Source organism: Hemitrygon akajei, unplaced genomic scaffold, assembly GCF_048418815.1.
Source record: "Hemitrygon akajei unplaced genomic scaffold, sHemAka1.3 Scf000147, whole genome shotgun sequence".
Classification (NCBI taxonomy): domain Eukaryota; kingdom Metazoa; phylum Chordata; class Chondrichthyes; order Myliobatiformes; family Dasyatidae; genus Hemitrygon; species Hemitrygon akajei.
In genome coordinates, this window is record NW_027332033.1 from 1,095,012 (window position 1) to 1,116,669 (window position 21,658).

The 21,658-nt window shown below is 45.8% G+C and overlaps 1 protein-coding gene across 1 annotated transcript in view; it reads right to left on the reverse strand.

Annotated features, from left to right (window-relative positions):
• Positions 1 to 801: 801 nt before the first annotated feature.
• Positions 802 to 21,658, reverse strand: part of LOC140723912 (NACHT, LRR and PYD domains-containing protein 3-like) — a 73,833-nt gene continuing 52,976 nt past the window's right edge. The window contains exons 4-14 of the mRNA XM_073038451.1: positions 21,163 to 21,264; positions 15,694 to 15,860; positions 14,637 to 14,808; positions 14,487 to 14,537; positions 5,830 to 7,567; positions 4,723 to 4,809; positions 4,398 to 4,568; positions 4,073 to 4,243; positions 3,747 to 3,917; positions 3,424 to 3,591; positions 802 to 1,563 (exon numbers count right to left, since the gene is read on the reverse strand). Coding sequence (XP_072894552.1) covers positions 1,476 to 1,563; positions 3,424 to 3,591; positions 3,747 to 3,917; positions 4,073 to 4,243; positions 4,398 to 4,568; positions 4,723 to 4,809; positions 5,830 to 7,567; positions 14,487 to 14,537; positions 14,637 to 14,808; positions 15,694 to 15,860; positions 21,163 to 21,264 — 3,086 coding nt within the window. The 3' untranslated portion in view covers positions 802 to 1,475. The remainder of the gene's footprint in view (positions 1,564 to 3,423; positions 3,592 to 3,746; positions 3,918 to 4,072; positions 4,244 to 4,397; positions 4,569 to 4,722; positions 4,810 to 5,829; positions 7,568 to 14,486; positions 14,538 to 14,636; positions 14,809 to 15,693; positions 15,861 to 21,162; positions 21,265 to 21,658) is intronic.

A 21,658-nucleotide genomic window follows, 5' to 3' on the forward strand; every position in this document is an offset into this window, starting at 1 on the left:
AGTGATGGGATGATGCGGAATGAGCTTAATGTTGCGTCTGATGTGAGACGATGTTCAGAGACCTTCACTCTGCATCTGATTTGGGGAGTGTGCGATATGAGGACTGTTTAAAGGGAGCTTCACTGTTTCTAATCCATGTAGTGTTTGATGGGGCGCTGTGCAGGGAGCTTCACTCTGTGTCTGATCCGTGGAGTGTGCTTAATGGGAAGGCGAGGAAGAAGCTTCACCCTGTGTCTGATCGGGGGTGTGTTCAATGGGAAGGCGTGGAGGAAGCTTCACCCTGGACCTGATCCAGGAAGTGTGACGTTGGATGGTGCGGTGGGAGATTCTCTCAATGTCTGCCCCTGTGAATGTGTGATGTGACGGTGTGGAGGGAGCCTCACTCTGTGTCTTACATAACAATTTTGTAACATAACACCCGGCGTGAGATTTTCTCAATGACTGATCCAGGGATTTTACCATGGAATGGTGTGGAGGGAATTCCCTAAGTTTGTCCCTGTGGGTGTGTGATTGGATGGTGTGGAGGGAGCTTCACTCTACTTGTGATCCGGGTTGCGTGTGATGGGAAGATGTGGAGGAAGCTTCACTCTGTGTCTGACCGGGGGAGCGTGTGATGGGACGGTGCGGCAGGAGTTTCCAGTCTCTGTCTGCACCTGTGAGTGAGTGATGGGATGGTGCAGAGGGAGCTTCACTGTGTGTTTGAACCTGGGAGTGTGATGGGATGGTGCGGAGGGAGATTCACTCTGTGTCTGAACCCTGGGAGTGTTTCTCCACTAATGAGACTCAAGTCCGACACGAAGACAGGAAGTTACAGCGGTTTATTGATTTCATCATGACAAATGTAAATTAAACAACGAGTGAGCTGCTAACTTGCGAGAATAAATAAGTTGCTCCCGACTCACTCACAGTCACACACAATTAACTGATCGGCGACAACGAGTGACCGGTTGAATAATCAGTCCTGTTTCTCACCGTCACTCTGCATCGGGGAACCGATGATTATAAAATCACACTTCAGGGCCGTGACCGGGATCGCTGCAGATCCAGGGTCACTGCCGAGGGATTTGTCCATTTAACATCATTATATCGGCCAGACTGCCGAATGCACCGTTCTCAGCAAAGGAAGCAAAGGGATTCTCTCCCGGGATAATCCCACCCCGGGACACCGGTGTCCCAGACTGAGCCCCGGCCCCCGAGTACTTCCTGTCTATGTAATTCCCCGGGGTCTCACGTGTGGGAGTCTCGAAACCTTACATCCGGCAGAAGCAGCACCGTTGGACGGGAGGCGGAAAACGTCACTGCGGAACCACTTCCAATGTCACCAAGCTCGAGACTGGAGCCAGCACCGTTCAAACGGATGGGAATTAAACCTGGAGCGCGGCCATTAAAGGTAAGGGTGGGAGTTAAAGGAGAGGGCGGGAAATCGGACAAAATGTCTCCATCCCACGGGCGGGGATGATCACACATACAGATGTTCACACAATCACTGTCAGTCCGGGTCTGTGTTCCTGCAGGGATCTCAATCCCTTCCTCACGGTCTGACTGAACCAATTCCTGTCGAGACTGAAACAGATGGAAGAATAAAGATGAAATAAACAGATTACACAACAGTGTCAGTAACAGGGGACCGGGGTTAATGTTTCAACAACACACTGTTATGTACCCCTAGCGTTCATATTGACAATCACTTTAAAATGTCGGGAGAATGAGTCTGGCTTTTGGACAATGATTGAGCTGTTACAAAGAGAGAGAGGGAGGTGTCCAACGCAGAGAGTAAGAGAGAGAGAGACTGCTCGAAAGATTGATGTTATGGTTCCTCTACAAGATGTTTCCCCTTCCATAAGGACAGTTGTCTGCTTGTAAAAGTTCCTGCAGAGAGAGAGGAGGGCGGAGCAGGTTGATGGACAGCTGATGTCCAAAAGCCAGGTCTGTGGGGGGGGGGGAGACACACACACACACACAGACACACACACAGACACACACACACACACACACACACACACACAGACACACACACACACACACACACAGACACACACACACACACACAGACACACACACACACACAGACACACACACACAGACACACACACACAGACACACACACACACACAGACACACACACACACACACACAGACACAGACACACACACAGACACACACACACACACCACACACACACACACACACACCACACACACACACCACACACACACACGCACACACACACCACACACACACCACACACACACACACACACACACACACACAGACACACACACACACAGACACACACACACAGACACACACACACACACACACACACACACACACACAGACACAGGCACACACACACAGACACACAGACACACACACAGACACACACACACAGACACACACACACACAGACACACAGACACACACACACAGACACACACACACACACACACACACAGACACACACACACACACAGACACACAGACACAGACACACACACACACACAGACACACAGACACACACACAGACACACACACACACACAGACACACACACACAGACACACACACACACACACAGACACAGACACACACACAGACACACACACACACACACCACACACACACACACACCACACACACACCACACACACACACACACACACACACACACACACACCACACACACACACACACACCACACACACACCACACACACACACACACACACACACACACACACACACACACACACACACACACACACACACACACACACACACACACACACACACACACACACAGAGTTTCAGATCCTGAACGAGCTTTGTTGTACCCACAGGAAGGTAGGGTTTTGGAGGATCGATTCGGGGAAATCAATCAGTGGCTCACAGTGTGAAAATGTGCGACCGATGGGGAATTATCTGTGTGTCCACCCTCGACTGGGTGATAATTGCATCACTGTAGAACGGTCATATGTGCTATGGTCATAGTCGGTGACCACAACAGGATTTCGAAAGACCATGGAAGACAACGGGAGGATTTCACAGCATCACCTCTCACCTCTCTCTCTCTCCAACATTACTCAACAAAATACCATAAACTAAACTGAACTCTCTTCATCATCATAAGACTATATCCCTTCACCCCTAGGTTTGGAAGAGCCTAGTTTTGTTCCTATTTCCACACTTATGTACTTATATGTCATTGCTAATCTGTTTAAGATATTTGCATTTATAGTACTGTATTGCATAGTTTACTAATAAACACTATTCGTTTATAGCAATACCAGACTCCAATGTGTTTTCCATTTCTGCTGGTTCTTTAACACGTCACGCAGTACGTGACAACACACAGAAAATAAAAACCAGAAAACCCGCTGATCCGCTGATATTTTATCACACTGAACATTAACACATCACTCACCCGATCTGCTGCAGACTCGGGTGGGTCAGTATGAGGCGGCGGAGAGCGGGGACAGATCGGTCTGTGAGCAAGTTTGATCCCAGGTCCAGTTCCATCAGTGATGGGTTTGTACTGAGAGCGGAGGCGAGACCCTCGGCACCAGAATCTGTGAGACCGACACACCCCAGCCTGGAGATGAGACAGAGTGAGGGTGAAGGACACAGAGAGACAGGAGACGGTACAAATCCCCAGTGTTTATCAGTAACACAATTACTGATCACATTAATGTTCAGTGTCAGACACCCAGTGTCTGTAAACACAGTATCCCACAGTCTGGTACTTACCGCAGTATCTGTATTTTACACTCCGGGTTCCTCAGAGCCGCAGACACCAGTTTCACTGCTGAATCTCCCAGCTTATTTTCACTCAGGTTCAGCACCGTCAGTGATGAGTTTGTACTGAGAGCGGAGGCGAGATCCTCGGCACCAGAATTTGTGAGACCGACTTTCCCCAGCCTGCAGATGAGAGAGAGTGAGGGTGAAGGACACAGACACACAGGAGACGGTACAGTTCCCCAATATTTATCAGTAACGTAACTACTGATCAACTTAATGTTCAGTGTCAGACACCCAGTAACTGTAAACACAATCTCCCACAGTCTGGTACTTACCACAGTTTCTGTATTTTACACTCCTGGTTCCTCAGAGCCGCAGACACCAGTTTCACTCCTGAATCTCCCAGTTCATTATAACTCAGGTTCAGCTCCATCAGTGATGGGTTTGTACTGAGAGCGGAGGCGAGATCCTCGGCACCAGTATCCGTGAGACCGACTTTCCCCAGCCTGGAGATAAGAGAGAGAGGCTGAAGGACACAGAGAGACAAGATGACGGTACAAATTTCCGGTGTTTATCAGTAACACAGTTACTGGTCACATTAATGTTCATTGTCAGACACTCAGTGACTGTAAACACAATCTCCCACAGTCTGGTACTTACCACAGTTTCTGTATTTTACACTCCGGGTTCCTCAGAGCCGCAGACAACAGGTTCACTCCTGAATCTCCCAGTTTATTATCATTCAAGTTCAGCTCCGTCAGTGATGGGTTTGTACTGAGAGCGGAGGCGAGATCCTCGGCACCAGTATCCGTGAGACCGACTTTCCCCAGCCTGGAGATGAAAGAGAGTGAGGGTGAAGGACACAGAGAGACAGGAGACGGTACAAATCCCCAGTGTTTATCAGTAACACAATTACTGATCACATTAATGTTCAGTGTCAGACACCCTGTGACTGTAAACACAATCTCTCACAGTTGATACTTACCCCAGTTTCTGTATTTTACACTCTGGCTTCCTCAGAGCCGCAGACACCAGTTTCACTCCTGAATCTCCCAGTTTATTCTCCCCAAGTCTAAACACAAACAGACAAATTGATGAACAAAATGATTGAAAATGTGAGTCTGAGGGACTTTCTCCCACTCGGATATTTCAAGAAACATTAAACCCTTCAGTAAATCACTGATCAGAGTTCCCATCACTGTCAATGCCCCTCACTGCCCAGCTCCAGGGTATTCACCGAATGTCAGTAATTTAGTCTGTCAGAGTGATCCCGTAAACTCAACATATTCTGTCTAGTTCTCCGATGGTTAGAAAACTCTTGCTGACGTGGGAACGTTGGAAGGGTAGGATGAAAGGGTGGGAGGAAGTCCCACAATGATGAAGATTTGTGAATGGGGAAATGTTGATGGGAGATAATAGAAGAGACCCCACCTCAGGCAAAGGGATAGGAAAAAATAATCTGCAGGAGGAAGTGGAGGATACCGATGGGAAAATGTAATCCAACAAGATGAGTGATGTGGAAATCAATTGTACTGGAGGGGTGCGCCTGACCTGAGGCCCACAATCGGGAGAGGAGATGTGCCCATGGGGCCTTGTTATCTGGTAGGGAATACAGTCACACAGGTGGACTGATGGTGATAGTCACACACGGGGAACGGCAGGGGAGGACAATCTCACAATGGTATTTCTTTCCTTCTCACTGGGACAGTCTGCTGACAGTCTCTTGTCCCTACCCGGAAGGGGGTGTGAATCTCTGATCCACCTGCTGGAGTCAGTGTCGGTCTGGGTGTCAGTAACAGTGAGAAGGAACATTGTCAATGGACGTGTCACAGGCAGTGAGAAACACGGCCATTCCTGTGATTTACTACCATTAAACCAATGGCCGTTGTTCACTGATCTGATGAAGTCTCCAACATCCCTTCACAAAGAGCCACAGAACCCTTCCTTCCTTGGGGAATTACTGACTCATCCCCTGCTCAGTTGTCACAATTCTTCACAATCAGATTTATTACAGTTTCACCCAAATCCCTTTATGTTGAAACAACACAATGGAACAGTTTCACAGTTCAGATTGAGAGATAAATCAAGTTACCTCAACTCCTGGCACTTGTGCAGCCCGGGTCCCAGCCGCTGGATTCCTTCACACTGAATGTGGCAGCCCTGCAGGTCGAGTTGTTTTATTTTATCGCAGAATCCGATGACATGAGACAGGACTGCGCAGTCAATCGGGGTCAGTGTCATTCCAATGAATGAAATTGTTTCCACTGATTCCAGTGCGGCCTGAGCCAGTCCACGATTCTGAGACTCAAACAGGTAGTGAAATGTGTTCAGGAGCCTCCTTTTACCAGCTTTACTCCATGTGTTTCCACTCTGGTGTTTAAACTCCTCCTTCATCCAGTCAATCACCCGGCAGGTTGTTTGATGAGGAAATGGACCCAGAAACTCCTCCAGGCCCCAAGCTGTCATTGGGGAGGAGAGACCAGCAACAAAACGGAGAAATACCTCAAATCGCCCATCTGTCGTGTTGTGGGCTCCAGTGAGGAATTTCAGGATATCCCCAGGATGTGGATTTAGGAATTGTGCGACTGCAGCTACAAACTCTTGGACGGTGAGGTGTGGGAATGTGTACACCACCCTCCGGGCAGAATCCTCTCTCTCCAAAAGCTCCATCAGGAACCCGGACAGGAACTGGGAAGGCTGCAGATTGAACTGGATCAAATCTCCATCTGCAAACACAATCTTCTGAATGGACACTCCTCTGAAGGCCATCAGACCAACCCTGAGAAACACATCACGGGGGTTCTCAATCTCACAGCTGTGGTTTTTCAGGATGTTGTAAATATAGTAGGAGTACAGTTGGGTGATGGTCTTGGGAACTCGCTGTGGGTCCCTGACTCTTTGTGTGAAGAAGGGGCCCAGTGCCAGAGCGAGGATCCAGCAGTAGGAGGGGTTGTAGCTCATGGTGTACAGGATCTCGTTCTCCTTCACGTGTTTGAAAACAGCAGCCGCCACTGTCTGGTCTTCAAAATGCCTGATGAAATATTCCTTCCGTTCCTCACCAGAAAAGCCCAGGATTTCAACCCAGTTACTGATCTCTGCCTTTTCCAATAAATGTAACGCAGTGGGGCGGGTGGTCACCAGCACTGAACTCTCCGGGAGCAGCTTGTGCTGGATTAAACTGTACACAATGTCAGACACCTTGCACTTGAATTCAGGATCTGTGCATGTGGACTGAGGTTCTGTCTCTCTGCAACTGTCAGCAAAATCAATTTTGTCATTGAATTCATCCAAACCATCAAATATAAACAGCAATCCCTCTGGGTTCTTCCAGACCTCTCTCAGGATATTCCCAAAGTAGGGATACTGATCCAGAATCAGTTCCTTCAGGTTTATTCTGCAGTTAATGGAGTTTAAGTCACGGAATTTGAAACTGAAAACAAACTGGAACTGTTGGTGTAGTTTCCCCGTGGCCCAGTCATAAACAATCTTTTGTACCATTGTTGTTTTCCCGATCCCCGGGACACCGGCCACTGCTGCTGACCTCCCAGATGTGGAGTTACTTGGTAAAGAGCTGCTGTGGAACAACTGATCGGTTCGGAGTTTCTCCAGCTCTCTGCAGAGATGTTTTTCTGTCCATTCTTCATGGTCTCTACCTCGTGCCAGCAGCTCATGTTCCACCAGTTTCCGATCTCGAACAGTAGAAATGACCGTGAGCTCAGCATATCGATCAACCAGCTGGAAAACCTTCATCTTCTCCCTCATCAGGATCGTGTTCACTCTAAGTGTTTCAGTTTGTGCCCGCAGAGTCTCCTTGTGTTTCTGTTGAACATCTTCCAATGGGAAAGACAGTGGACAAACTGTTAAATGTCTCATCTCAGAAATCAATATTTAGGTACAGAAGATTTAGATCAAAGTTATTTCATTAATTGAATTCATCAACGGATGTACGTAGAGTAAAGTAAAAGCGAGGGAGGTGCGGTCTAAGATAAACGCCAGATCAGCAAATTGCCACATTAATTGTGCCATGAAGGAGAGTGTTAACCTGGCAGTTTACTGGCTCCTGACTGTCCCGTACTGGACAAACTCCCACTCCTACCACAACTATCATTGTTCTTGCAGAAGAACTTTGAAAGCTCAGTGTTTGCGTAGCATATGGAGACAGAGAAGAGGGTAGTGGGCATTCAGTCAAAAGAACATGTCAGAGTATCATAGCTCCCACTCCCACCATCACCGATTCAAAATACCAAGAATTAGGTTTGTAGACAGGTGGTTAGGACAGTCAGCATTTTGACACAAAACGCAGACAGTTCCCTCTCCCCTCTTCCATCATCACAGATGCTGTTTAGCTCACTCCAGTAGTTCCTCCAGAAAATGGTTTGAGACGGCAGATCTGCAGTCTCTTGTCTCTTAAAGAGTATGTGCTGTAAATACTCAACAGATTTATAATGCAAGATAGACAAGAGGAAAGGAGAAGGAAATTCCGGATCTGATGTAGCTAAAAAAACCGCAGATAACGAACGCAATGGAAAACACAATAAATATAAATATATAAATAAATATAAATAGGAGCCACTCTGACCTCCGGTGGGTCTCACAGAAAATTTTCATACCGTGCTGGTGGTGGGGTGGGGGTTGTTATTTGTGGAGGGGTGGCCTAGTCGTTGCAGATGTTGATCAGTGTTACTGCTTGAGGAAAGTAACTGATTATGAGTTGGTGTTCCTGCTGTGGATGCTATGTGGCTTCCTCCCTCATGGCAGAGGGACAAACAGCACATAGGCAAGATAGATGGGATCCTTCCTGATGCTGCTGTCCCTTTTCCAGAGCCTTTCTGTACCGTCCCAACCGCTCAACAGATGACACCACTGCCACCACCCTCCACCTGGCCCTAACCCACCTGGACAAAAAAGACACATACGTTCACATGCTGTTCATGGACTTCAGTTCAGCAATCATCCCTCAGAAACTGATTGGAAAGCTGAGCCTACTGGGCCTGAACACCCCCTCTGCAACTGGATCCTATACTGCCTGACTGGGAGACCTCAGTCAGTCCAGATCGGGAGCAGCATCACCAACACCATCACACTGAGCACGGGGGCTCCCCAGGGCTGCGTGCTCAGTCCACTGCTGTTCACTCTGCTGACCCATGACTGTGCTGCAACACACAGCTCAAACCACATCATCAAGTTCGCTGATGACACGACCGTAGTGGGTCCCATCAGCAAGAACGACAAGTCAGCTGGCAGAGAGGAGGTGCAGCGGCTAACTGACTGGTGCAGAGCCAACAACCTGTCTCTTAATGTGAACAAAACAAAAGAGATGGTTGTTGACTTTAGAAGGGCACAGAGCAACCATTCCTACTGAACATCGACGGCTCCTCAGTAGAGATCGTAAACAGCACTAACTTTCTTGGTGTTCACCTGATGGAGAATCTCACCTGGTCCGTCAACACCAGCTCCATAGCAAAGAAAGCCCAGCAGCGTCTCTACTTTCTGCGAAGGCTGAGGAAAGTCCATCTCCCACCCCCCATCCTCATCACATTCTATAGGGGTTGTATTGAGAGCATCCTGAGCAGCTGCATCACTGCCTGGTTCAGAAATTGCACCATCTCAGATCGCAAGACCCTACAGCGGATAGTGAGGTCAGCTGAGAAGATCATCGGGGTCTCTCTTCCCACCATCACGAACATTTACACTACACGTTGCATCAGCAAAGGAAACAGCATTATGAAGGACCCCATGCACCTCTCATATAATCTCTTCTCCCTCCTGCTGTCTGGGAAAAGGCTCCAAAGCATTCGGGCTCTCACGACCAGACTATGTAGCAGTTTCTTCCCCAAGCTATCAGACTGCTCAATACCCAAAGCCTGGACTGACACCTTGCCCTATTGTCCTGTTTATTATTTATTGTAATGCCTGCCCTGTTTTTGTGCAATTTATGAAGTCCTGGGTAGGTGTGTAGTCTACTGTAGCTTTCTCTGTGTTGTTTTTTTTTACGTAGTTCAGTCTAGTTTTTGTACTGCGTCATGTAACACCATGGTCCTGAAACATGTTGTCTCATTTTTACTATGTACTGTATTTGCAGTTATGGTCGAAATGACAATAAATGTGATGACTTGACTTGATACGTCCCTGATGGAAGTTAGGCTGGTGATGCATTGGGCAGTTTTGGCTACCTGTTGTAGAGCCCTCCATTCCGCCACAGTTATGCAGCATGTTGGCCTGCCCTCTGCAGCACAGCTGTAGAAGGACGGGAGTGTAGATGTGAGTACAGGTCAGACAACGTCTGTGGAAAGGGGAGGAAGGGGAGATGCTACTGGTCTATGACTTTAAATACAAGTTTGAAAACCACGCCGATTACAGGTCGGGTAGTGAAGAAGAGAGCAGAGACCGAGGAATTTCAGTAGCAGGTGGTTCAGGATTTCAGCTGTTACAGGACCAGAATAGAACACAGAACAGCACAGGAATAGGCCCTTCGGCCCACAATGTTGGTGCCAGCATGATGCAACATCAAACTCATTTCACCCGCCTCCGGTACTTGCCTAAATCTTTAACATCGCTCTGCATCTCCACCCTCGGAAGAATATTGCAGGCACCCACCACTCTGTTCCCCCATCTCATCCCAAATGAATAACCTCTATCTGACATACCTACACCAGAAACACTATCTTCACCTCTCAATTTTATAACACAATATATTATCTCCCTGCAACCCTTTATACTTCATATAAAATAATCTAAGTTTGTCTACTTAAGTTGATGCTCTCTAATCTGTGATGTGAGTGGCAAGTCGCTTCAGAACCCCCTGAGGCCTTCACAGCTTTCCTTTAATGCGGGTCAGAATTGTACCAATACCCCAAATGCAGCCAAAACAAAGTTTTATACAGTTGTGACATAAATATTCACATTCAGGGAGTTATGGACATGGACATCAAATCCCTCCAGACATGAGTGATGTCAGGGTCATGACCGTTACTCTATATTCCCCCACACATTTGATCTCCTGAATTTCAACAACTCACACTTCTCTGGATTAAACTCCGTCTGATATTTCCCCAATCGCATCTACAACTGATCTATATCCTGATGGATTCTTTGACATGTCTCTTCACTCTCCGCAATTCAGTGCCTCATTTCAGTGTCATTAACCTTACCTTTCCCCTTCAGACTAAATTTATAACATCTCTCATCAAGATCCACAGGTGCTGCCATCGTTGACTTTAATCTACTTTAATCCCAGTCCCAATTCTGATCACTTATATTTAATTGACCCTACATGCCAGACGGGGATTTTCCCAATAATAGCTGCTGCTAGTCTAATCCTTTGCCACTTAATCTGCCTTCCCCAAGTTCAATTTCACACACCCAATGACGCATAAACTGTAGAGCTCTCCTTATTCATAACCATCTGAGAACAGGAGTTGTGTTCACTTTTCCCAAAGGCTCTCCCACTGAAACCCGAGTATCTTGTAAGTGTACATCCTAATGCCAGGTGCAGTAAGGCCTCTTCTCTAGTTTGGACATTACACACATTGTTCCCAGAACACAATCCACATTGGAAAGCTCTCAAATACTCTTGCAGTAAGGAAACAGGGGACAGAGAATGTAAGGTCATCAGCACACAGGAGAAGTTAAAATTACCTTCTACAACTAATTTGTTGCTTTTAAATCATTCCAGAATTTGCCGGCATATCAGTTCCTCTATCTCCTGATGTCCACTGGGGGATGTTTAATAAAAACCCATCAGTGATTGCATCTGTTTTATTGTTGTGATCTCCCATATTGCTGCAGTGCTTGAACTCCACAGTATGTCCTCTCTGAGTGCAGCTGTGAAATTCCCCAGATCAGTTAATAAATCTCTCCAAATGTATTACCTCCCTTCTCTAATATGATAATCGTAACTCTGGAATATCGAGCTGCCATTTCTGTCTCTCTCAATCAAGTCTTCATAAAGGCAACAGCATCACACTTGCATGTGCTGATCCACTCTCAAGGTCCAACGACCTGGCCTACAACACTCTTTCCAATGAACTATCCACTTCAGACCCAACCATCCCATCATGTCCATTCACCCGGCCCTGCCGGCCTTACAATGATGTTTATTAGCCTAGACTGTATGTTCCTTCATCCCGACTAGGCAGTAGCTGTGCGACTGTTTGGAGTGTCAGTGGAGAGCATTCTGGATTTAAAGACCATCTGTCTCAGTTATGGAAATGGATGGCGATGCCCTGAGTATTGAGGTCCTGAATTATGGGAAGACAGATATCAATGCAAGATAGGGTCAGGATGAAGTGTGAGAACAGTTAATTGCAGCTACACTACAGCTGAATACAAACTTTTGAAAGGACGTGTAAAAGTATGTTAGGAAGTCTGCCAAGTGTGTCTAGGATTTCACAGAGTTTGACGGAGCCAGTCAGGAGTGCGTAGGATCTCAGCATGTCAGGACTCTACCAGGGATGTATGGGGCCTCAGTGTGTCAAGACCCTGTTGCGTGGTGCGGGGTATCACGGTGTGCCAGGACCCTCCTAGGGATGTGTGCTGTCTCACAGTGTGTCAGGACCCTGTCAGGGGTGTGTAAAGTCTCACAGTGTGTCAAGAACCTGTCAGTGGTGTGTGGTGTCTCACAGTGTGTCAGGACCCTGTCAGGGGTGTGTGGGGTCTCACAGTGTGTCAGGACCCTGTCAGGGGTGTGTGGGGTCTCACAGTGTGTCAGGACCCTGTCAGTGGTGTGTGGTGTCTCACAGTGTGTCAGGACCCTGTCAGGAGTGTGTGGTGTCTCACAGTGTGTCATGACCCTGTCAGGGATGTGTGGGGTCTCACAGTGTGTCAGGACCCTGTCAGGGGTGTGTGGTGTCTCACAGTGTGTCAGGACCCTGTCAGGGGTGTGTGGGGTGTCACAGTGTGTCGGGACCCTGTCAGGGGTGTGTGGGGTGTCACAGTGTGTCGGGATCCTGTCAGGGGTGTGTGGGGTCTCACAGTGTGTCGGGACCCTGTCAGGGGTGTGTGGGGTCTCACAGTGTGTCAGGACCCTGTTGGGGGTGTGTGGGGTCTCACAGTGTGTCGGGACCCTGTCAGGGGTACGTGGGTCTCACAGGCTCAGGACCCTGCTGGGAGTATGTGGGCTCTCCATTCAATGTATTGGGTGAGATAGAGAGCATAGGAAAACATTGATTGTTCAAATAATTACTTTAAAAATGTGACAGCGGTAGAAATTGTGTTCTTCAAAAATCAGGAAGAAAATCTGTTTTGTATTAAGAAATGGAAGTGGGAATTTCACTGCCGTGTCCGTTCCCTCAACAAACAACATGAACAGCAGTGAAGAACAGGTTTGCAGGCAAATTGCTGCAATCTCACAACGCTCGGTTTCCCTGTCCTAATTCCCATCTCTCACCCTTCCGCAGTGTCCATCACACAACACAGACTGTGTTGCCCTTAAGATATTTGTTTAGCTTTATTACATTTTCGCTTTAGTAATTTGTTTGTAATTATTTTCTAGAGTTAAGGTTGTTGAAAGTAAATTCGTTGCTGTGATGTATCGCGGCATGCGATGATGTCACACCCGGTTTCGGCGCGTCTTGTGGGAAAATACCGGTTTGGAGAAATGGGAAGGAGGGGGCTTGTGTGTGCAGGATCAGCACGAAAAAGTTCCATTTACATGCATTAAGAAACATCATAGTAGCAACGCCGTAAGTTTATAAGATAATCGATATGTGAAGTAAAAATGCTAACGCTGATTCTGTTAAAAGTAATGACGGTTTATTTTCCTGTGCTATTGAAAGCGTTGCTTGATAGTTTGTGTTGAAGTGTATTTAAAGCAGTTGATGGCGTAGGTAGATTCTGACTGCATGTTGTACTTCAATGTAATATAGTTTGTTGTAGTTTTACTTTTACAAGTATTTATGATGCAAATGTGATGCCAAGAAGGAATCAAATACTGCAGATATTTTGTTTTCTTTTATCAACAGTTTTCACCATAGGTTGATGTGGAAAGGTGAACAGTAAATGGTTAATCTTACTGCGATCGTTCCTTCATTGACTATGATTTACCTGGGAGTTTAGTTCAGAGTTTTTACACCTATACGAGAACATTACACAGACACACATGAATTTCAGCTTCTGTGGACTGAGCTGAGTATTTTTCCCCATGTCAGCCTGACTGACACTGTTTCCTGATGGACTTCCCAGGATAATTGAGTTGGAAACTAAACTCGATAACTGTAGCAGTGTTTGCCCTAAGGGAGTGCAGATGTGAACAGAATGGGGTTCATAAGATGCATTGGGGTTGATCAGACCAGTTGGGATGTTACCTGATTTTCTCATTAAATGGATGCTGTCATTGTTATTCCATGACGAGAAATTCAATGAACTCCGAATTCTAAAAATAATTACCTCTATTATCTGAGGAAATTTGGAAAAATGATCCAGGGGTTGGGTGGCTGTATGGGAAGGATTTCATCTTTCGGAGTGAAGAAATTTCCGAGAATTTCACTACAACAGATCGCCCTCTACTCCATTCTGACCCCGGGGGAAGGACCTGTCATTGCAGGAAGACTTTCAGAAAACTCCCCAACTCTCTGAGTTGTTCCTCATACTGTCCTGTGAAAACTCTCCCTCCAGCAAACACTTCTGATGTGTCTGAATCTGCATTGTGTTGCAGTGCCACCATTTACTTGATCAAATCCCCGCAGCTCAACAACGATATGGCCCTACATGTTACTAACATTTACTGGAAACAGCCGTTTCTTCACTTACCTTTCAGTTCTCTGGGAATCTTCGGGATGGGTTGATAAACCGGAACACAACCTGTTCAGATTTAAACAATTTGAGGAATTGAAATGTGTAAAATTATAAAGTGGCTAGTACTTAAATCCAAAATTAAATTCATTTGTGATATTATCTCACCACGTTCCTGTATTTCCTTCAGTATTTTGTCAAACTTTGGGATGCCAATCCGCATTTTCACAAAGGTTTCCCACATCACCCTCCGGGCGCAGGAGCCTTTCTCCATCACCAGGCTCAGGAGGAGTTTAGAACTGTCCACCCGCTCTCCCTTATCAGCGAGATCAGAGATTTTCTGTGAAGAGTAACGGAGAACATATTGGGGACTGACAGATTCACACAGAGAATGAGAAGTAAATGATGTGCTCTGTAACGGGATCACACTGAGCAATCACCCGGACGGGTGCTGATCCTGTCTGGACATGGACTATACATTCTGAGTGCAGAGCACACAGAGGGACATTCACCGTGAACCTGGTCCACCAGTCAATGAGATCCTGGCTGGTCTGTGACCGCTTCATTGACGTGGCTCCAAATCCATAAATAATTCCTCACCGGATTTGACGGAGCAAAACAGAAAACAGAAAACAATGATCACAGATTAGGAAAGAAGTCAGGAGTGTTTTTATAACAAAGTGAGCAGTTTCAGAGAAGTTTCAGAAAAGATAATGTGGTTCATCTCCTCAGTCCGCCAGTGTCCAACATGACAGCGGATTACCGGCTGAAACCTGATGTCTTTCCTTTGCCTTTTCCAGTGGAGATTTATTCAGTGATTACACATTACAACATGGCAGTATTCCCCGATCCACACTGTTTATAGTTACAGATTGTAAAGGAATCATCTCCATCCAGAACAGAACTCACTCGAGATCCTGTGGCAACCACAGATGATGCTCTGGTTCACGCTGTACAGTCTTCCCAAAATAAAAGTTCCTATCATATTTCCATTTAAACACATTTATTGCAACCTCATTCAACTGTTACCTGAACCTCTCACTCTGAACATTCAGCTGCCACTGGGGGCATTTACAACTCTTTCAATCATTCCTTCAGATTCACAGTTTTAAGAATTATATATATTTATTTCCGATTTATTTTTATGATTTATTATCCGATGAGTGAGACTCCTGACACATCCTGTGATGTGTGAAAATTTAAACCCATTCTCTCTCCCACTCACCCGATGTTCCTCTCCGCTGATCTGATTCTTGGCCGTTAACGCCAGGCTCACTCCGTGCACCCCTCCTTCCATCGCCTGCTCCAGCCTGTCCCGGTAGAAGTCCGTCAACTGCAGCAGCTGGAAATCGTTCCAGCTTGCCAGGAGCTCGGTGATCACTGAGCTTGGACCTGTAACGGAAAATGGAAAAAATTAAAGACATTACCAAACACCTATTGGGCAGCAATTCTCTCTCTGGAGCCTAAAGCCGGAGTTTCTGTGTGGCAGGTGGAGTTTCATGGCACGAAGAGTTTTTCTTCCTTCTACCATCTGCGTGAGATGATGGGTTGTCGGAACTTTGAGACTTTCTTTTAAACCGTGCATGGACAGCTCTTTATCAGATTACGGTATTGCTTTGCGCTGTTGAAGCTATATGTTAACTATAACTATATGTAACTATGTGGTTTTGTGTATGTCTTGTAGCTTTAGGTTTGTCTGTTGGGGAACGTGCTAAGCCGATAGCGCAATATCGATACGTAGCAGCCTCTCCGGACTCTGGATTGGGGATTACCAAACGTTATGTGGTTTTTCTTGTGTCTGTTTTGTGCTTTTTCGTGATATCAATCCGGAGAAAGTTGTCTCATTTTTTAACTGCATTGTATTTGTGGTTTATAAATGACAATAAATTGAATCTGAATCTGAATCTGACTAATGTGTTACAATTTGAAAAGACAAGTCAGGGAAGGAATTACACAGCGATAGTCAGGACACTGAAGAGTGCATTTAGGAAAGTAGATACAACCCAAAGGATTTAATTAATTGAAAGTAGTGTCACGTGAAGATAGGGTTGTAAAGAAAGCTTTATGCTATAAATCCAAATGTTGAGAAGATACTCAAAATACTGGAAGTTTTCAGCAGGCAGTCAGCAACTAAGGAAATGTGTATACAGCCGATATTATAGGCCGGGACTCTTCCCGAAATGTCGATACTTTACTCTTTCCCATAGCCGCTGCCTGACCTGCTGAATTGCTGCAGCATTTTGCGTGCATTGCTTTGAATACCGGAATCTGTAGATTTTTTTCGTCTCTGTTCAGTAGAGAAATTGGCATGTTATGATTGAGTCATTCGCGAGGTCTAATTTGGAGGCACTCAGTGCTCAGTAATTACACCTGCGCTTCCCTACTTCAGAAATTTGTCTTCAGCGGGCAAATGGTGCCTCAGAAACCTGACAGAACAGAGATAAACTGAGACAATTTGAATAGTTTGAGATACTTAACATTAGCTAAGTCAAAGTAAGAGCGAAAATTAGGAACAGTATTCTGGTTAGTCTGACTTCAGTAATGCTCAACTATTTAAAATTTGTGACAGGAGAACTTTGAAAGGATCGATCAAATTTAGAAGAGAAATTGTAGAAGAGAATTGCTTTGGCAGATAATGTGAAGGTAAACCCGAAGGTCTTCTATAAGTATATTCAGAGTAAAAGGATAGTAAGGGACAGAATTGGGCGCCTAGAAGATCAGAGTTGTCATCTATGTGTAGAGACTCACGGAATGTGGGAGATCTTAAACAGTTTTTTTTGCATCAGTATTTACTCAGGACACTGGCATAGCGTAAATGAAAGGAAGTGAAATAAGCAATAGTGTCATGGAGCATATAGAGATTAAAGAGGAGGAGGTGCTTGGTGCCTTACAGCGAATAAAGGTAGATAAATCCCCCGGGCCTGACATGATATTTTCTCGGAACTTGATAGAGACTAGTGTAGAAATTGCAGGGGCCCTGGCAGAAATATTTTAAATGTCTTTAGCCAGAGGATAAAAGGGTAGGATTAGCTAGAGTGCCGGAGGATTGGAGGGTAGCTCATATTGATCTGCTATCTAAAAAAGGCTCCAAAAGTAAACCAGGTAATTACAACACGAGTGAATCTGCAAGATGCTGGAAATAAATAAAAACACAAAATGCTGGCAGAACTCAGCAGGCCAGACAGCATCTATGGGAGGAGGTAGTGACGACGTTTCGGGCCAAAACCCTTCATCAGGAGTCAATTTTCAGGTACTTACAGGCCTGACATCAGTAGTAGGTAAATTATTGGAAGGTATTCTGGGAGATCGGATATACAAGTATTTGGACAGTCAAGGGCTGATTAAGGATAATCAGCACGGCATTGTGCGTGTATATCATGATTAACGAATCTTGTATAGATTTTCGAGGAGGTTACCAAGAAATTAGATGAAGGAAAGGCTGTGGATGTTGTCTACATGGACAACATGGACTAGTAAGGCCTTTGATAAGGTCTCACATGGGAGGTTAGTTCAGAAGGTTCAGACACGGAGAGTTGTCCATATTCATGGAGAGTTTTTAAACTGGATTTGAAATTGGCTGTGTGGAAGAAGACAGAGAGTGGTAGTGGATGATTGTTTCTCAGACTGGAGGCCTGTGACTAGTGGTGTGCCTCAGGGATCTGTGCTGGGACCATTGTTATTTGTTGTCTATATCAATGATCTAGATGATAATGTAGTAAATTGGATCAGCAAGTTTGCTGATGACGCTAAGATTGGAGGCGTTGTGGGCAGCGAGGAAGGCTTTCAAAGCTTGCAGAGGGATCTGGACCAACTGGAAAAATGGGCCAGAAAATGGCAGATGGAATTTAATGCAGACAAGTGTGAGGTGTTGCATTTTGGAATCAAAGTATGACAGACACAGTAAATGGTAGGGCACTGAGGAGTGCGGAGGAAGAAAGGGATCTGGGAGTTCAGAAACATAATTCCCTGAAAGTGACGTCACAGGTAGACAGGGTTGTAAAGAAGTCTTTTGGCATCTTGGCATTCATAAATCAATGTACTGTGTATAGGAGTTGGAATGTTATGGTGAGGTTGTATAAGACATTGGTGAGGTCAAATTTGGAGTATTCTGTGCAATTCTGGTCACCTAAATATTGGAAGGATATCAATAAGATTGAAAGAGTGCAGAGAAGATTTACTAGGATGTTGCCGGGTCTTCAGGAGTTGAGCTACAGGGAAAGATTGAACAGGTTAGGACTTTATTCCTTGGAGCGTAGAAGAATGAGGGGAGATTTGATAGAGGTTTACAAAATTATGAGGATATAGACAAGGTAAATGCAAATAGGCTCTTTCCACATAGATTAGGAGAGATAAATATGTGAAGACATGGCTTCAGTGTGAAAGGGGAAAGGTTTGGGGGAGCATTAGGAGGAACTTCTTCACTCAGAGAGTGGTGAGAGTGTGGAACGAGTTGCCATCTGATGTGGAAAATGTGGACTCACTTTTAAGCTTTAAGAATAAATTGGATAGATACATGGATGGGAGAGGTCTGGAGGATTATGGACTGGGTGCAGGTCAATGGGACTAGCGGAATAAAGTTTTGGTACAGACTAGAAGGACCGAATGGCTTGTTTTCTGTGCTGTAGTGTTCTATGATTTTATGATTCTATGGGGAGGAGAGTTCCCACAGGCAAAAGGGGGATGGGGAAGAGAGAACCCACAGGAGGAAGGGATCCTACGGGAAGAAGGGGATGGGGAAGGGAAATTCCACAGGTGGCATGGGAGTGCGGAAGAGAGATCCCACAGCAGGATGAGGCATGGGGAAGAGAGATCCCACAGGAGGAAGGGGGATATAGAGAGAGATTAAACAGGATGAAGGGGGAAGAGGTTGAGAGATCGGTCAGGAGGAGGAGGGATGTGGAAGAGAGTTCCCATAGGAGCATGTGGGATTAGGAAGAGAAATCTCACAGGAGGAAGGGGGTTGGGGAAGAGAAATTCCACAGGACAATGAGGCATGCCAAAGAGAGATTGAGGTTTACAAAACTCTGAGGGGTAGAGACAGAGTAATTGCCAGTAGGCTCTTTCCACCTAGATTAGGAGAGATAAATACGAGAGGACATGGCTTTAGGGTGAAAGCAGAAAGGTTTATGGGGAACATTAGGGAGAACTTCTTCACTCAGAGAGTGGTGGGTGTGTGCAGGAGCTGCCATCAAACATGGTAAATGCGGGCTCACTCTTAGGTTTTAAGAATAAATTAGATAGATACATGGATGGGAGAGGTCTGGATGGTTAAGGACTGGATGCAGGTCAATAGGACTAGAGGAATAAAGCTTCGGCACAGACTAGAAGGGCTGAATAGACTGTTTTCTGTGCTGTAGTGCTCTATGGTTATATAGTTATAAATTAAGCTGACTTAACCCATTGGAATGTTCTTGAGGATGCAGCTAGCAGAATAGGTAAGGTGAGACCAAAGAAGGTAGAGCATTTTGATTTTCAGTAACATTCCACACTGGATTTGTCAGCAAACTGAAAGCAGCAGAGGGTGCGGATAAATTAATTCTACTGATACGAAATTGATTGGTTAACATGAGGCATAAAGGAATTGTTTTATCTTGGATAGGCTGGGTGAGTGGGAAGATACTTGGCAGATGACGTTTAATGTGAATAAGTGTGAGGTTATCCACTTTGGGAGTAAGAACAGGAAGGCAGATTATTATCCGAATGGTGTAGAATTAGGTAAGGGAGAAATACAAAGAGATCTAGGAGTCCTTGTTCATCAGTCACTGAAGGTGAATGAGCAAGTGCAGCAGGCAGTGAAGAAGGCTAATGGAATGTTGGCCTTTATTACAAAGGGAATTGAGTACAAGAGCAAGGAAATCCTCTTGCATTTGTACAGGGCCCTGGTGAGACCACACCCGGAGTATTGTGTACAGTTTTGGTCTCCAAGGTTAAGGAAGGACATCCTGGCTGTAGAGGAAGTGCAGCTTAGATTCACAAGGTTAATTCCTGGGACGTCCAGACTGTCTTACGCAGAGAGGTTAGAGAGACTGGGCTTGTACACGCTGGAATTAAGGAGATTGAGAGGGGATCTGATTGCAACATATAAGATTATTAAGGGATTGGACAAGATAAAGGCAGGAAATATGTTCCAGATGCTGGGAGAGTCCAGTACCAGAGGGCATGTTTTAAGAATAAGGGGTAGGTAATTTAGGACAGAGTTAAGGAAATACTTCTTCTCCCAGAGAGTTGTGGGGGTGTGGAATGCACTGCCTCAGAAGGCAGTGGAGGCCAATTCTCTGGATGCTTTCGAGAAGGAGCTAGATAGGTATCTTATGGATAGGGGAATCAAGGGATATGGGGACAAGGCAGGAACTGGGTATTGATAGTAGATGATCAGCCATGATCTCAGAATGGCGGTGCAGGCTCAAAGGGCCGAATGGTCTACTTCTGCACCTATTGTCTATAAATGGCGGGGAATGACCTGCGGGTGCCACTGGAATTAGTGCCAGTATCCGAGCTATTCAGAATAGCAATGTTCACGACGGATTTAAATGTGACATTTCCAACTTTGTCTAGGAGACAAATCAGGATGCAGCCGTGATAGTTGAAGAGATTTTGCGGATTGATTTGAACAGGTGTGGGCAGTTGAGAAATAAAGTGCGGGTACCAAATATAAGATTGTCCAATTTGTGTCAATAACGGGATGACTACGTACCCTTGTGCTTCCCTGATGTTGATGCCTCTGGAACTCCTCCCATTCCTGCTGCTTCAGCCATTTTGAAGACAGGTGTGGGCAGCCTCCAGTTCTCTGTAACAACTAAATTTAACAGACGAGTCAGACATCAATTACGACATAAGATAGAACCTTATGCCACACTTTGCCACACACTGACAAATAGCATGGTCCTATCTAAAGAAATCACGATATGGCCTGCTCCATCTCCAGACATCCACACCCCCAATCATACAATCCATGGATCATACCCCGTGGTCGGATTACCGGTTGATCTGCTCACGCTATTCCAGGCAATCGCTTTTCACGAATCAGTCCTATGGTATAGACCCGGAGTGGGATGTCATACCGAATCGTGGATCGATGGAACGTCAATGCAGGTTGGAGAATCTGAGCAGACAGGACACACTGCTTTGATCCTCCTACCACTAGTGGCGCTATGATGATCAATGGGTATCTGTTGCAGCAGCAAGAGTTG